General features: G+C 41.6%; 1 protein-coding gene across 2 annotated transcripts in view; it reads right to left on the bottom strand.

The window, feature by feature from the left end:
• AGMO (alkylglycerol monooxygenase) overlaps positions 1 to 18,382 on the bottom strand; it is a 362,759-nt gene that overhangs the window by 189,887 nt on the left and 154,490 nt on the right. For both annotated transcript variants that reach the window (XM_074984668.1, XM_074984669.1), the window contains exons 4-5: positions 9,497 to 9,600; positions 6,731 to 6,826 (exon numbers count right to left, since the gene is read on the bottom strand). In XM_074984668.1, coding sequence (XP_074840769.1) covers positions 6,731 to 6,826; positions 9,497 to 9,600 — 200 coding nt within the window. The remainder of the gene's footprint in view (positions 1 to 6,730; positions 6,827 to 9,496; positions 9,601 to 18,382) is intronic.

Genomic DNA, 18,382 nt, shown 5'->3' with positions numbered 1-18,382 from the left:
GTCTGGTATTTTCTGGTCCAGCAGCATCTATGGTCTGGCATAATTTTAGTTAGCCAAATGTCCACTTATCATGGGTGTAGCTAAGCTTCCCACAGTTCCATAAACTTCGTTTACAGCCACCAGTCCTCGATCACAGTGTTCTCTGTTGTTATTTGACTCTAATTTACCCCTAAGTGTCTTCCAAGAGCCCAGTAACCAGTGAAAGTGCGGACAGATAATGCTGCTAGACAATATTGACCTCCCGTGGTTTGGCAACTTCTCTGGTTTGGCATCAAGCAGATCCTGAGGGTGCTGGAAGAGAGAGGTTCAACCTGTACTTGGGCCAATAGCCCCAAATTTCATTTTCCTCTTCATGCAAGGAGTTGGGAAAGAGGACTCAGAGACATATTAGACTATTTTACATCCATGTGTGGTGGTGTGAGGCAAACTCACAAAGAATGTGTCATCTAAATTATCATTAACAGAAATTACTTCAGTTGCTGCTTTCCAAATACCATTTGACATCCACAGCACTACAGCTAAATCCACAGAAACTGGCTTCTGCATTCTACAGTCTGGTTACAAATAGGATTAAGTTATTGGTTCAAATAAAGGCATAATGCAAGTATATAGTTTAATGTAAACCTTCTGAATTACCTGTGAAAAGAAACTGAAATAAAGTATTTTTGTCTGTTGGCAGCTAGCCTCAAACGTTCTGTAGCTACTGAAAAGTTGTATCTTAATGCTTTTTCACCAAGGTAATTTTGTTTTACTCTCTTAATTTCAGGTGAGAATAGTTTTAATGGGTAGGTAGTTGTACCAATTCATTAAAGAATGAATCTTAGTCCTATTGAATGAGTCTCTCTAGTGACTTAAATGCAGACAGATTGGGCCCATTTTTTTTTCCAGGATTCATTTCACTCATTGCTATTCTTATGTAGCATTACAGAAACTTATTTTTGTTCTTTTAGTATTTCTCCCTAATATCAGTTAATCAATACTGGTTTAAACACAGTGTTACAAGATTTATTTCAGAAACCTAGGAATTTGAATATCATCTATTTAAAAAGGAGTTCTGTAAGGGCTTCTTGATAGCATTTCAGAAAAGCTTGAGTACATGACAACTTTGCAGTGAAGATAGCCTTAAGATAAGAGATTCTTGTACTGGAAGTATAAACTTGAATATAAATGTATAGCTCACATCTGTCACGGAGCAACATCTGAATAAAATTACTTCCATTTCTAGCACTGTTAACACCTGCACCCTATCTTTATGAACAGCAGGAAGGCTTCAGCCATTGTAACAGCTCATTATGATTTTGATACTAGAGCTGTTAATTGTAATTAGCAGAATATATTATTATGATATTCACATGTATAATGCTTAAAAAAACTGTAGGTGTTTTACACAAAGACCAAGAATAAATGCCTGTCTACAAGGCAGGAGAAAAATGGATAGGAAATCTAAGAAATGAGCTAGTCTAACTGGATGCAAAGAGTGGACACTTTTAACCCTCAGGATTTTGTATATTGTTTTCACAGAAATACACAAGCTGTGTGACTTAAAATAAAATAGATCCTTGTTTACTCTTCTGGGAGGAAATCTGGACAAAACTAGTACTACAGATATGGAGAAAGTTGAAAGTTGTGATGTTGAAAGAAACCTCATTTATCATGTAATGTAATAATGGAAAAACTAAATTCAAATTTGGGGTAGGGTTGTAGTTTGTACTTCAGCTATAAACACTTGCTCCAGACTGAAACGTGGCATGCAAAGTCCCAGTCCTGAAGGAGCCCTTTCCTAAAATTAAAAAAAAAAAATACTGAATCTGAAAGTAAACACTTAATTCTTCTGTGAGCTGTAAAAAACCTCCATCAGAAGCTTCCTTCCTCTCTTTGAATACTCAAAAATCATTTCAATTTTGCTTGTTTGGCTAAAAATGAAATTGTTTGCCTTTAGTGCACAAACTGTACTAACATTTACGATACACTTTATTGTAAATTTTGTTTTTCTAAAGGAGGAAAAAAACTAATGTATATGAAAAAGAATTTTAAAATTAAGATTTCTTAGTATTTTTATCCTTGTCTACCTAGGACCTAATCCTGCCTCCTGAGACATCTTTGTGTAATATGAAGGTACATGTCTCTACATGCAAACTTTGCACTAGATAGGGAACTGCTCTAGGCTGCAGAGCTGAACTGTTAAAACTTGCACTGGTGGACCAGCAATGGCGTTAAGACACTAGCCCTGTAAGGTGCTGTGTACATTTGACTACACACGGGACTCCATCCAAGCACTGCAATGGAACTGCATTGGGATTACTCATTCATTTTCCAGTATAGCTACCTGAAGCTTTGCAGAGATGTTGGTGATGCCCAGATGCCCAGAGCCCTCAGTCTTTCCCCACACCTGCCCAAGGCTCTGGGAGGTTAGTTTGCATGCTGGGTGCAGGCTCTGGGCTGGGAAAGGGTTGGGCTGGGTTCTGTGAGTGAATGTGGGTGTGGGAGAAGTGTGATGGGTGCAGGCTCTGAGAAGAGGGTATGGAGAAAGGGTGCAGGAGGGAGCTGGGGTGGGGGGGAGGTTCAGACTCTGGGCAGAGTGCAGCGCTTACCTGGGCACTCCGCTCTGACAGTGATTCCTAGGCAGGGAAGTCAGAGGGGTGGGGGAAGAGAGTCTCCTTGCACTGATGTCTGCAGGTACTGCCCTCACAGCTTCTGGGCACAGTGGTGCTCAGGGCAGGGCAGCACAAGGTGACACCCCTGTCCCTGGGCAGATGATATGTGCCGGCAACAGCATGGAGTAAGTGTCAGGAAGTCGCTCTAGCCCCACTGCACTCCCAGTGCATGGCGGCAGGGCCCCCCAGGCCCTTTTAAATCACCTGGGGGCAGCAGAAAGTGTTGGAAACACACTGGGGAGGAGTGAGCAGGGGCATGGGGGAGTTGGGGGGAGACCCAGCCCTATCTATGCTGGTGCTGGGCCCCCAGGCCAGGAATATTCCTGGCGCCCAGGCCCCCTGGTCCCATGTAACTCACTGTCCATGCCTGCAGGAGGTGCTTCAGAGAACCATAGCTGGCAAAAGTATAAATGAATTGGACCCTGAGTTTGTAACGACAGGCCTGTACTCTCATTACTCTCTACATTCAGATGGAACGTGACACGGGGCTCTGCAAGGAAACATGTCTCTTCACAGAATTTTCACTGTAATATCAACACCTAGATAAATACAATATAATAAATCTGTTCGTTCAATTACGTAAAATAATTAGAGTGGGTAAAAAACCCCAACAGTTTTCCATGAAGATTTGTTAAAATTAGGCTTAAAATAACGGCCTATGCTCCAAGATGTAGGAGTGGAAGAGGCTTACTACTACTACTTTACAAAAAAATCAAAACTATATAAATAAACCAGCTCAAATAGTTAATAATTATCATTCATTAAGTCTATTATAATACTAGCACATAAATCAATATAGCAGATAAAATACAAGTGGTTCAACAAATGATTAGCTACAAATTCCTTCCTATTTGTTTTGTAACTGGGAGCCAATCCCAGCAGTTCAGCTCAATACTGCTTCCAGTTGTGTATGCTGTGGCTGAAGATACTGTAGCCCCAAGTACACAGCCATTAGCTGCAACCCACTAATGTGTTTGTATTACAAATTTCCCTCTCCGTATTCCATGCCTGATCCTCATCTTTAGAGATCTCTGGTTCAATCCCACTTTGTCAGACACAAAGGCAGATCTGATATCTTTATGTTGTCTCTGAAAAGATAGCCTACTCAAATCAATCCAATGTAGTCCTGGCAACCAGGAATATATTACAATGTGCACCAACACATGGATGTCAGTGCATGAGAAAGAGAACAAAATGTCCTCTATTTTGGGTATGGATTTTTTAATATGAAGTTTCTCATTTTTCAAAGTACTTTTCTCTTTTTATATTTCTTCACAAGGATCTAGGTTGAGCGTCACTCTAAACTTCATAGTAATTCTGTGTCTGTGTAGCTGGCATGATAAAGGTTTTATAAGACCAAAGTTCAATAGCACAGACAAGCACAGACATACAGAGTTCCCTCCGCTGTGGTCAAAGTCAGGGCCTACATCTACACGAGAAAGTTTTGTCTGGGCTGATGAGGAGCTGCTAAGGGACCCCACAGCCAAGAGGCGGAATGCCCCCGGCCACATCCACCTGGCCCCAGGACCATGGCGCAGCTCCAGGTCCAGGCTGAAGAGCTGCGGCAGAGCTATGCCTGGGCCCAGGATGCAGCCATGACACTGGGGACAGTTTCTGTGACCTGCCACTATTATAAGGAGCTGCACAGCACGCTGAGGGGCCAAGGACAGCTCCCCAGCCCTGCTCTGAACCCATGGACACCACAGAAGAAGCTGTGCCACCATGCCCGGAGTGGAAGCTGCAGCTGGAGGGGGACCTGCCCAGGACTGCGCCAGAGCTGGAGCCAGAGCTGACATCAGACCCAGAGTCTGCAGAGGGCACCCTGGTGATTGCCCTGGGCTCGGCTTCATTGAGACAGGCATGAACTTCCAGAACAGCCCTGTCCCACAGTCTGGGGGTGGGAGATGCTGCTCGCAGTGGGTGTGGGCAGGGTCTTGGGGGCTCTGCTGCGGGAAGAACTCACCATCTCCCCCTCTCTGCTTACTGCTGCACTGTCCAAGGGCCAGGCAAGCCCCACCACGCTGCCAGGGCCGGACAGCCCCGTCCTGGTCCTTAAGCTAGCCAGCCCAGGAAGAGCACTCCACAGGGATGGCACCCCATCACCATCAGGGTGGGCCCATGGCCGGGAGGGGGCATTACCAGTGGGATGTTTGCATTTTTGTAAGTGTCTCATTTTGTATGTGTACACCTGATGGTTCTTTCTTAAGTGAAGAAATTTCCATTTGTCCTTATTGAAATCCATCCTCTTAACTTCAAGCCTTTTCTCCACTTCTCTCACAAACTCCAAACCCCTTCCTATGCAGTCATTTCCCATTTGCAACAATGTCAACCTACTGACTCATACAAGGTTTGTGATCCACTTTGCCACCCAGATCTCTTTCTGCATTACTCCTTCACAGACAATGCTAGAGGACTGCTTGTCCCTCCTAGTTAGTCACTTCCCAATTTTACAAAACAAAAAGCAGTCATCTATCTAAAGAAGTGTGTCTGTCCCACGAAAGCTCATCATCTAATAAACTATTTTGTTAGTCTTTAAAGTGCTACAGGGTTGCTTTTTTGTTTTGTGAAGATACAAACTAACAAGGCTACCTCTCTGTGACTATGTCCCAATTTGTATCTGTGAAATTAACTGTTCCCCTCTTAAGTGGAGTACTTTGCACTTGTCTTTATTTATTTTCATCCTATTTACTTCAGACCATTTCTCCAGTTTGTCTGGATCATTCTGAATTATAATCCTATCCTCCAAAAAACCTGCAACCCACTCCCAGCTTGGTATCAATCACAAACTGTATAAGAACAAAAAGGTAGTCCAGAAGCACTCAATATTTCTGGTATGGTTATGGTCTGAAGAAGTGGGTCTGTCCCACAAAAACTCACCACCTAATAAATTATTTTATTAGTCTTTAAAGTGCTACTGGACTGCCTTTTTGTTTTGATAGACTATAACCTAACATGGCTATCTCTCTGTTACTATTCAAACTGTATAAGCTTCCTCTCTATGCCATTATCTAAATTGTTGATGAAGACATTAAACAGAATTGGTCCCAAAAGTGATCCGTGTGGAAGTCCCCCTTTTCCAGCATGACTGTGAAGTACTGATAACTATTCTTTGGGTATGTTTATCTATAAAGTTATGCACCCATTTTATAGTAGTCTAATATAGGTTGTATTTCCCTAGTTTATAAGAAGATCATGTGAGACTGTATCAAAGCTTTACTATAGTCTACGTATCCCACATCCACCACTTCCCCCTTAGGCATATTCATATTCTTTCAATGCAACAACACTTTGTCAATGGCCCACCATATGCACTTCAAATATAAATACTCTAATGCTAACCCTACACATGAACATGGGACACTGCCACAGATGAGAAAGCCACAGCATAACCAAACAAGTTAGTGATGGCAGAGACAATCAATAGCTCACCAGGCAGTGTGCTACATATGTGTGACACAGGACAGCTATAAGCATCCAGGGTGTAGTGAGGAAGACTTAAATTCAAGGTCCTTTCAACTACATGAGAAGTGTGTGAATCCTCTTACTAATTAAAGTGCATTACTGCTTTTGTTAAGTATGTATAACACAGCTATAGTTCACATGAACATGGGCATGTACTCACACAAATATGATGATCAATCACAGAATGGGTTTTTATTTGCAAATTTAGATGAAATCAGAGAAAGGCCATATCTGCCTTCAAGTCAAAAGTAAATATTTAAGTACTATTGTTTTTCTTACTATTTTTACTCAAATATGCATCTTAGAAATGAAATCAGTTTCAATATTTGCCAGCAATATTTAATAAGCTGCAAGATACAAAAATATAGTATTAAAATAATAAAATTTTTTGATTCTTTACAGTTATTTTTTTCAGATCTAATTGGGACCAACTGGCCTCATTGTTTCTTATAAACTTTGCAATATATATTCTGAAAAAGAAATAAAAATGGCCAGATGTTTCTCCTTAAAGAAGTCAGACAAAGATTTTTCTTACACTATAAATCAGCTGCTAGTGAATTTCCAGGACACTGCTCCCGGCAACTATTTAGATATGACTTAAAAACCCAATTTACCTCTGTATGGATCCAAAACTGGTAAAGGAGATTAAACTGGAGATGAACAGCATATATTGATGGAGGAATAAAAAGAGCCATAGGCAAGTAGAAAATCTGAAATATGAAAAAGCAAATATGCATATGATTATGGCTCAGGATTGTTGAGATATTATAAATACTTTCAATTATATAGCATCTGAAATCTCAAAGGATTTTACAAATATTAATCGACCCTTACAACACCTCTCAGAGATAACTACTATAGCAAAATAAAAGAAACTACTATATTGCTATTAATAATAGTAAACTAAGACACAAAGGCTGTGTCTACACTAGCCCCCTCCTTCAAAGGGGGCATGTTAATCAGACAGAGCGGGAAATAATAACGAGGCTAATTCTCCCCACGGCAACTTCGAAGTTGCAAACTTCAAAGCTCCAGCATGCCATGTAGCCATGAGCATTTCGAAGTACCTGTGCAACTTCGAAGTGCCCTTACTCCCGGTGATACTTTTTAAAGTCACTAACAGTCCTACTTACAACACCTAAACAATTATCATAGTCATCCTTCCTCACAAATAGGGTTTATTTCATATTAAAAGAGAGCTAGAAGATGCATTTTTAAACAGGAGTTGGATTCTTTGGGCCATGTTCTAATCCAGAGGCCCACAATCTTTCCAAGGTGGAGTGCTGAAATTTGCTGGTGATACTTTTTAAAGTCACTAATAGTCCTACTTACAACAGATTCCTTAATAAATAAATTAGGATGCAGAACTTTACTGTTTAGGTGGTGACTGGTAGTATTAGCTGGTCTTTTGTTAATCCACAAGCGTCATTGTTTTGAGCAAGCTCCCAGCTATACAAGGAAGACTGGGTCTGAGCTCACGCCTCGTGTGCTGATTAAGCCAGCTTGTGTGAGACTCTTGGCATGCATGCCAGGAGTTGCTGATCCCTCTTCTAATGTGGCCCACTAATGGGGGGGGGGCAAAAGGGGTAGTTGCCCCCAGGCCTGGCCTTTCAAGGGGACCCTGAACTCCAGCCACCACCATTGCCAAAGCAGCAGTGGCACCAGCTGGAGCTCCAGGCCCCTATAAATTGTTGCCACAATGCAGCTCTAGCTGCAAATGGCTGGGAGGGAGCAGGGGCCGGGGGCAGCCACATGGTCCCAGTAGCACGGAGGCCTAAATGGTATATACCCCACACCTTCTACCATTGCCCACCCACTTCTGGGGTGAGAAGCCAGGCTCCCCCCGCACCTTGCCCAGGGCCCTTGGCAGCTCTCAATGGTGCTGTGTGTAATAATTCACATTCCTGCATCCAATTATGATCTTTTATATATGCGACTTCTCAAAAGACACCTTATGCAAAGGTCGCAAGAGGAACAGAATGCAGGCAAGAGTTAGGTGAGCCCAGTGCAATGACACTGGTGCAATCAACTACCATTCTAAAGACATGCTTAATTATATCCTTGTCATCATGGATAATTTAGTGGTATATGCAGATGATGTGGAGAGGAACTAAGGATCATCTTGATATTTAGGAGTCATCCCTAGGTAAATATAAGATTGATAAAATAGCATGTTTTCCTAATTACCTTATGCTTCTCAACAATTTAAGCTGTCTCCAGTAATAAATGTTTCTGTAAGGGTCACCTACAGAAATGTCTGATGACAACTCTTTCCACAGAGGATTTCATTCCTAAAATCTGTGCTTGTGCCAGAGACCCTGGGCCATTTTTCCAGGGTTGTCGTCTCAGTGGAAGTCTCAAAACCATTCTCTCAGCCTCAGGGGAGATCTGCTTCTTTACTTCACACTCACTGGTCTAATACGAATACTTCCTACACACATGGCAAAGTTACAGGCATCTAATTCAAAGTTCAAGAATACGTTTCACACCACTGCTTTCACTTAAAACATGTCTTTCTCCTCTTTGCCTTCATATCCTTTTGAATCAGTATGTACACAACACACTCAACCCAGATTAATATAGAGATTTATCTTACAAGGTTTAACTTAAAACACATACAGAGCTGGCAGCAGAACAATCCCACAATCCCACATCATCTACCACAGAATTCTCACACGCCTCTTTATACACTTCAAAACATGAGATGTCAAACTTCCTTCAACTGCATAGGCTCAGAAACATCAGATCACTCTTGAGATTGACAATAACCCTTCATTAAATTACGTTCAAGGCAAACACGCATACATAGTTCTTTCTCATGCAAGCAGTTCAGAAAATGGCAGTGGTTTTTGTTTTGTCTTTTTTTTAAAGAATTAGCCTGGGGTTCCAGAAAAATAGATATTGACAAAACTTGTCCTCGAGTCATGCTTTAGAGCGGATTTCCATCCATCCTCTCCCATAATCTAGAGAGAATACTTACTTCCTCCGTATTGCAGGGGACTAACCTGATGACCTGTCCAAGTCCCTCCCAGTCCTTACATAAGCAATTCTTTGACTGGTCCCAATTATGCCTTCATTTACCCCAACACAAATCGAGAGTAACTTCATTACCTTCATTCCTGTTATGTTAAGTTATGAACGTGTAAAGTTGCCTCAAAGCTGACTTTATTTTCTTCTTTTCACACTTCTCAAAGAAAGTGGAAGCACACCTATTTTCTAATCACACAATTCTCAGGATACCTCAAATTACCTTTCTGTGCTGTTCTTTTCAGTGCCTAACATTTTCTGAGACTTATATTTTGTTTCCCTTCAGACTATATTAAATACTTCATTGATTTTTAATAAAGTTCAATTATAGTATTGAAGTTTGCATAACTTACCCAAGAAGCGTATTTCTGTAATACGGATTGTCTCAGTGCTGTGGATAAGTTATAAGCTTCAGAACTGTGATGTGTTTGGTGTCCTGCCCATAATATATTCACCTCTGCAAAACACATAATTTCTAATGAGATATGAAATAAAGTACAAAGCAGTATTTATCTCCCATAACTTTTTTTTCAATCTGAAAGCAACTAATTTCAAAATTTGAACTTTGCTATTTTATCACAATATGGTAAGTAAATAAAAACGAACCTGCAAAACTGAATTTAGACAAAAGAATGGTAGAAGTTATAATATCATTAAGTGAACCCAAGTGGTTGCAATCCATGTGCTGAGGGAGGAGGAGAATGGGGTTACAAAAGAAAGCAAAGCCATCAGTGAAAGGATTTAAGAAAATCTGAGGTGAAAGGTAAGGAGAAGGCAGCCATGATTAAATTCTACTTCCTCCACAAATTTTGCACTGACTTAGAAGGGACCAGAACTCAGTGTCCATTTCTTTGTTAGCATGTATATGCTCACAAGCCATACTTCAGGTGTACTTCAGACTTCGACAGTAAAAATGTTTTACTAGCTGATGAGTAAAGAAATAATGTAAATAGTAGCTGTTAAAAGACTTTCTGGGACGCTTCAATCTTCAAGTCCATTTGGAAACAAATACCACAAGGATAGGACCATTGTCTGCCTACTAATGAGAAATGGAAAAACAAGCCATTCAGGTGTATCACTGCCTTGGACTTTTGATTCAGTCAAAAGAAAGTGACTGGGGCACTGTTTTCTGGTAAGATTTGCGGAAGGCTGAATATAATATGCCCCAAAAGCATGACATCTTTGATTTGCTGAATGTTTCACAGAAATACAGGGAAACATTATTTGCCAGGATTTTTTTTTCTTTAAGTATCACTCCGGGAGGTCTTGTTGCTATGAATTTTTAAAATATGAATATGTTGGAATAGTCTTGAATGGGAGCTTATCAAGCAGAAAGGGGAGCCAAAATCTTTTATGGCCATCAGATGGTCAGCAAGAGGCTGTGACGAAGGTCTTAATTACATGATAATAAGAAGGTGAATGGTTAATATATTTGCCTTTTTAGCTTACAAGCTAAATTAAAGGTCACATATATTTAAAGAGATGAAATTTACATAAAGTCTCAGATGATGCACAATTTTACTGATTGGCTGACAGCTAATGGAAATGTTTCACCGGAACAATTAAGAAACTGCCTTTGGCAGATAGTGGGATCCCAACCATGAGGGTGACCATACAAATGTATACTGAAATGCCTTGAAAGTATTTAGTGCCAAAACTATGTCAAATGGTTCAGGACTGATGATTAGAACATACTTGTAAAGTAAATGGATGACAAATCAAACACCTCAATGAATCTCAAGGTGTCTTCATCATTTCAAGGGACTAAAGAAATATCAGAGTGCCTTACATGCTAGGAATTAGAATTTCTCTATGTAATGAACTGTGACAAGGTAGTAATTAATGAGGCAACTTCATTTCTGTCTTTTAAGCCTTTGAAAATCCTCATGCGAGCTGGCTTGAAACTATGATTTGATCTGCCTATCACAAAAATAAAAATATTTCCAATCAATCTGAGAAACTTTTATTTCTTAAATGTCTCTTCTAAAGTAACAAGTGTGCACTCTAGCTAACATTTGTCATCTGAGGGGGGAGGAGCATAGATTAATGCATGTTGCCTTAATGAGCTCACAACGAGATGAATTATTCAGGTGAGCTGTATAATAATTTGTGTTTGAAATGCTTCCCAAGACCCCTACAGAAGCTAAATGAGTGAACAAAGAATCTAAAAAGGTAGAGGTTAAAAACCTGTCTCCTTAGTTGTTTTAAAAGCATTCACTTCCTATCACAAACTGTGTGTAACACAAGCCTTTACTCAATGAAGTACAGCTGTGCAAACAAGGTACAGTAACTGGATCTTCCTTACTTCCCTCAGTCATTTTTCAGCATTGTGAAAAGTTCACGGAAGGAAATCTGTGATGATTTTTACAGTCTACATTCATTCTAGTTAAGCTCAAATGTTCTTCAAAACTAATTATTAAAATATTTTATTAGCAGAATTTAAAATTTAAATAGCCTCTTAATATAATGAATAGGCTAACAGCATGTTAAAAGTGTTCATTTTCTCAAATGTGAGCCAATTCATTTGGAAGAGCAGTAAATTAAAAATACCATAAAGTATATCAGATAAACAAACAAACAATGCTTTCATGAGTAACTCAGACTAAGAATATTTTCTGATCCTTATGTGTATTCTATTAAAAGTTTAGTTAAACCCGTGAACCCCAAGTGAGGCATAGGTCATCCACAAGGCTCCTCCATCTGGTTCTATCTTGGGCAATGGCTTCAATCTGGCCCCATGAATATCCCAGTTCTTGTGCTTCTGTGACTGTAGATCTCCTCCATGTTACTCAGGGTCTTCCTTGGCTGCGTTTCCCCTGAGGATTCCATTTTAGGGCATGTCAAACAATGCTGGACGGGGATTTCCTCAAAGTATGTCCCAGCCATCCCCATTTTCTCCTTTTTATTTCAATCCCCACTGGCTCTTGGCCTGTTTGTGTCCACAGATGTTCATTCATGACTTTGTCTGGCCATCTTATTTGTAATATGTACCTCAGGCATCTATTCAAAAATGTCTGCAGTTTGTGTGTTGAGGACTTTGTGGTGTGCCATGATTCACAGGCATACAGCAGGACAGACTTTACATTTGAGTTGAAGATTCTCAGCTCTGTTTCAACAGAGATGTTGTGTGATGTCCATACTGGCCACAGAGTTTGAAATGCTGCTGTGGCTTTCCCAATCCTGGATTTGATGTCTAGGTCGGTACTACCATCTTTATTCACAATACTACAAAAATAAGGAAATTGTTCAACGTCTTCGAGGGTCTCTCCCCCTAAAGTGATGTTGTCTTGTTTAGTGTGGTTGACCCTCCTAGTTCTAGTTTTACATCTACTGATTTTCAGGCCTGCCTTTGAGGCAAGCACTATCCAGTGCTGCAACTTTGCTGTCCATATGCTCATGCCGATGTGCCAGGAGAGCAATGTCATCAGCAAAATCGATATCCTCTAATTGAAGAGAGAAGGTCCACTGAACACCTCTCTGGTGTCTGCTTGCTGCTTTTAGCATAATCCAATCCATAACTATAAGGAAAAGGAATGGTGAGAGTAGACATCCCTGTCTCGCACCTGTTCGGACAATGAAAGATTCCGTCAGAGTGCCATTCTGTACAATCTGGCAAGTGGAGGGTTTGTAATTGGCTCGAATGAGATTAGTGATCTTCTGGGGAATGCCATGATACTGCAACAGTCTCCACAGTGTATTTCTGTCTACACTATCAAAGGCCTGTAGAAGTTTAATCCTGCTCTAACTGAAATTAATGGCAAAAGTCACCTTAAATTCACTGGTAGAGAGGGTTACCATGAACAGATGGAATCATCCCGATATTAGTAGCTTTTAATTATATATGCAACTATTTCTGCCCATCCCATACTTCCCAAAAAAGTGTCCTGATTTTTCCCACATATTATCTAGTTACCCTAGCAAAGGGCGGACAACAATTTCACAATTTCACACCATTTAACTGTGTTTTAGCTGAACAAACTGACCAACACTAATGTTAGTATATTTTTTTGAAGTAGTTTAACAGTACTGTGCCTATGTGTAGTACAGCAGATCTGGATTTATAAAATCATCCAAAAGGTCACATTGGGCTTGTCTACACTACCACCTTCCTTCTAAGGAAGGATGGTAATTAGGGTGTTGGGAATTTACTAATGAAGTGATGCAGTGCATAGGCAGCACTTCATTAAGCAAATTCCCCATGCGGTAACTCCGAAGTTTTAAACTGAGAAGTACCAGCACGCGTCTAGCCGCAGCGCACTCGCCGGGTACTTCGAAGTGCCGGGGCAACTTCGAAGTCCCCTTACACCTCAAAGTCTGTGTCTATATTATCCCAAAACTTCGAAATGGCCATGCAAATGACCATTTCGAAGATTACTAATGAAGCGCTGAAATACATATTCAGCACCTCATTAGAATGCCAGCAGCTGTGGCAATTTGAAATTGCCATGGCTCGCTGCCGCACAGCTCATCCAGACGGGGTTCTTTTCGAAAGAACCCCGGGAACTTCAAAATCCTCTTATTCCTATGAGCAGATAAGAATAAGGGGATTTCGAAGTTCCCGGGGTCCTTTCAAAAAGGACGCTGTCTAGACGAGCTGCGTGGCAGCAAGCCACAGCAATTTCAAAGTGCCGCGGCCGCCCGCATGCTAATGAGGCGCTGAATATGTATTTCAGTGCTTCATTAGTAATCTTCGAAATGGCTGCTTGCCTGGCCATTTCGAAGTTTTGGGCTAGTGTAGACGTAGCCAGAATTTTGAGGAGTAAGGGGACTTCGAAGTTGCCCCGGCACTTTGAAGTACCAGTGGGTGAACCACAGCTAGACACATGCCGGTACTTTGAAGTTTGAAACTTCAGAGTTGCTGCGAGGGGAAATTTGCTTAATGAAGTGCTGCCTATGCACCACAGCACTTCATTAGTAAACTCCCAACTCCCTAATTACCATCCTTCCTTCGAAGGAAGGTGGTAGTGAGGACACAGCCATTGAGAATTATAATAATTTTAACTGTATTTTTTCTCATTTTTTAAATGTCACTTTTAACAACAACTCTTACCTATATCAGGGTAAAAATCTGTCCTTTATCGTACCCCAAACTAATACACTCAAACTGGGGGGAGATGCAATTTCATAGACATTATTAGTTCTATCATATTTCTGTAACATTAATTATGATTTTGCAATTTTCATTTTGGGAAATAGTTCCAAACAACTTATATTGCTTGAGCATAGGCCTGATAAAGTAGAGTTTTGCCTAAGGACTAAAGGATTTGGCTTCAAATTTGAAGAAAAGAAACAAAAATATTATTTTCTGTCTTGTCCAAACTGATAAATGGTAGCCAAGTGGAAGAATGCTTGATTTTAAAGACAAGGCATTATTGTGCAATATCACCCTGAAACTTCCCCTTGAATTCAATCTAAGCTTTTATCCTGCTCTGGATTACAGATCTGCTCTTGTGTAATACAGCATGTAGGAAAGTTCAGTAAGAAAAGAATAAAACTGCAGCACTTACACTAACAAGAATTAATAACTGTGAAGCCCAAATGAACATATTGATCTATTGTTATTATACAACATGCATCTACAAATAGTAAGCTGTAAAATTTTTAAAATGTTGGGTAATAAAGAGACTGACAAAGGAAAATAACCTATTTTTCACTCATCAGTATCATCAGGAACAGAAATCAAAGTGTCTCAAAAAATCTTAAGTGGCAATATTTTTAAATTGCCATGAATAAAAGAGAAGACAGATTAATGATGAAAATATAATTGTAAAACAGTCTTTCCCCCCATTTCTTAGAATAAAATGTAGAACTGCACCAAGTGCCTATTTTTTACAAGAATAGATAATAAAATAAAAATATGGCAAAAATCTCTATCTTTTTTTTCTCCATCCCCATTCTCCAAAAGAACAAAGGAATGTATGCACTTATGAACTTTGAGGTGCAGGCTATGTACTTTTTCTTAGTCATGCATGACTACCACGTGAATTGAAAAATGTAATTGAGCAAAACACATTAAAATTAGGAAAAGGTATCAGAACAATGGTTATGATTTCAGGTATTATATGCAATAAATAACAGATAATGTGTCAAAAAACTCCACTTGGAAGGACCCAATCTTGAGGTTTGCTCAGGAAAACTCTTACTAAATTCAAAGGCTCTAACTCCCTTGTAACTTCACGAAGAACTAGTGTAGGAAATATATGAAAACTAGATAAAAACTGAGGGTCAGATCATGACATCCCTCCTTCCTCAATACAAGGCAGAGTATTTCACAGGGTGAATTTCACCGCTCTTCCCTGGGAGTGGGATATGGTCAAACATCTACATGACACCATGACCTCTTTCCTGGGACCCTGTGGAGGGCTGACGTTGGAGTCAGTAACTATGTGGGGCTAATGGTATAAAAGATGATCACATTGTTTTCCCACTGGCCCTACTGAAATTACTTCAGTAAGGTAATACCCTGGAGCTGTCCTACTTTCAACACCAAGAAACAACTCCAAAGAGTCCCACCCTATGAAATGACACTGTGGTAATCCAAACCCAAGGAAAGCCCTGGTAGTTGGCAGGGAGATAGTTCATGGATTTCTCCCCAAGGCTAGGTGGCTCTGAGGTCTACAGCTGCATTTTGTCTCAGGAGGTAAACGACAGTCCTCTAACAGTACAAATCCAGAGGAAGACTAAAATAATCGCCCAGAACTTCCCTCCATCTTTCTCCTTTTTGCTGTTTCACAATGGGAAGGGAAGATCTTGCCCTAAATAAGGGCATGACCACCAGAAAAGCCATCTGTCATCAATACTGTTGTATATGAACACTCTCTTTACAGTGCTGGCACTATAACGAGGTTGGCCATCTATGGGACATCTTGTAAAATTCGAGCAAGTTCAAAGGCAATCAATCAGAACTATGCAGTACAAACATTCAGACTAACAGAGCTGACTGAGTCCCCATAAAAAAGAGATACTGCATAGACAGATTCTTTTCTTGTTATTTACCTTCTTTGCTTTAAGGCTTTAGGGTTCATAGAGGGAGGGTTTACACACACACACACACACACACTCCTCCACTTCTCTCTCGCACAGGGTATGACCCACTGAACCTGATCTTCCCTGCCTGGTGCTCTCTGTCCTCCATGCGTGGCCAGGAGACTTGGCTCTCCATGTCTTCCCATGGCAACACATGGGGGAGGGGGAGGCACACGAGGTCACATGACTCCCTCTCCAGATTTCCATCAGGGTTCACCTGAGAATGTGGCCAGCAGCAGCCTTTTAACATTGGGATGGAAGGGACAGGACCTGGCCCATGTCTTTGTAGAGATCATCTCTTCTCCCTGTGACTAGAAGCCACTTGTCCCTTCCTGCCTGCAGCATTAAAAGGCATTTAACACCTCCAGGCTATAGCTGGCAACTGATGTAAGCCAGCTACTTCCTGTCTGCTCCAGCTCCTATCGCATAGGCAGGAAAGGGGTAAAGCCTAAGTGAGCATTAAACACCGGGGCCTGGGGAACTTGACCGCAGATGGTCCCACCAGACAGCACTCATCAGCAATGGCGAGGGAGAAAGTACAGCAAAGGACTCCCCTCTTGTGCTGCTCTCCAGCCACACTTCTCTGATGCCTGCTGGGGAGTGTGGGGGCAGTCCTGCCCCTACCCAACAATGGCATGGCTAGAGAAAAGATGATTCCACCCTGTCCATAGAGTGGTGAGTGCAGAGTGGAGCAAGTGCAGGGCCTGGAGTAGGAGGGCATTGTCCTGGCCCTCCCTAGGCTGGGGGGCTGAACAGAGCTGGTGTGGGAAAGGAGGGAGAGAAGACAGTGAGGGAAAGGAAGGAGCTTGGCTCTTGCTGAGCTGAGTGCTCCAACCAAGGGCTAGTTCTCTACACGGCACTGGGAGCAGGATGCATTCTGCTGTGGGGTATATAGAGGAGCCACAGGACTGGGAGTAGGTGAAGGGGCAAAGCAGGGGGAGAACAGTGAGAGGGAAAGCATGTGAAGGGCCAGTAGGTGGACAGCAGACATGAGACCATCTGGTGTCTGCTGCATTCACCTAGCAGCTTGTGGTGCACAGCCAGTGCCAGACAGAAATGGGGTAAGGATCAAGCCCCTGATGGCTTACAGCTGTCACACAGCAGGTACCACATAGATGGATCACAGGTGGGAGTAGCATATTTGCGCCACCACCCACCCTGTACAACTGCCCCCATTATCAGCCACTGGACACCCCCACACACATCAACACTAGTTGGTGAGGTCATTTGTTTTACAATGTCTACCCCTCAGCATTTGTTTTTCTCGTAAGCCCATGTCAGGTGTGGATAATGGCATAGCAGACACTTTGGCTCGTTTCCAGTTTGCCCTCACTAGTGGGAAGGCAGATGGAGAGCAGAGATCCAACCCTCTGGAGGACAGAGAAGAGGGGGTCAGCAAATACAAGACAATTTACGTGCTTTTAAGAAACAGGATAGCTGCAAGGGGATTTAAATATGGAACAGTCCCTTTAAAATGGGACATCTGGGCTACATCTACACTAGAGGGTTTTTTTTTCAACAAACTCGCAGAGCATCTACACACAAAATGCATTTTGTCAACAGTCTATTGACAAAACTTGGCACTTCTGCCAACAGCATTCTGCTACTCTGCAGTGAGGAACAACGCCTTTGCTGACAGTTTCTGTCAACAAAATAGCTGTGAAGACACTCCGGAGGGCCCTCTGTCAACAGACAGGGCTTCCAGTTCACTAAGCAGCCCTGTCTTCTGAGCTTCCAGTTGTCCATTCTGTCGAGAGAGCGGCTGGTCAGTCTGGCCACTCTGTCAACAGAGTGGATTGCTCTTTCAATCTGCTTTTGTGTGTGGACATGATCTGTCAACAGAAGTTCTGCCGGAAGATCTCTTCTGCCAGTAACTTCTGTTGACAGATCTCTGTAGTGCAGATGTAGCCCTGGTCACCCCTTGAATTTCTCCTTACCCCAGTTTTACTCTCGGCATTAATCAGCAAATAGCATTTGTGTACACCAAAAGATGGCAGGAGACACCTGATACGGATTTTAATCAGGCCACAACTTTATTACATAGATGTCTGGGACTGCACAGCAAATAAAATGTGCTGTGCAGGTAAATTCCAGTTTATTCAAATCATTACACAGGACTCCACCAGCCCCTCCCCTTCATTTCCAACCAGGGACCCCAACCAACCCAGGTCTTGGACCTTACTGTAAGAGGGTTAAAGTGGACTATGAGAGTG

Source organism: Carettochelys insculpta, chromosome 2 (assembly GCF_033958435.1).
Source record: "Carettochelys insculpta isolate YL-2023 chromosome 2, ASM3395843v1, whole genome shotgun sequence".
Taxonomy (NCBI): Eukaryota; Metazoa; Chordata; order Testudines; family Carettochelyidae; genus Carettochelys; species Carettochelys insculpta.
The sequence above is the reverse complement of the archived record's forward strand: the minus strand, read 5'-3'. Positions and strand labels throughout refer to the sequence as shown.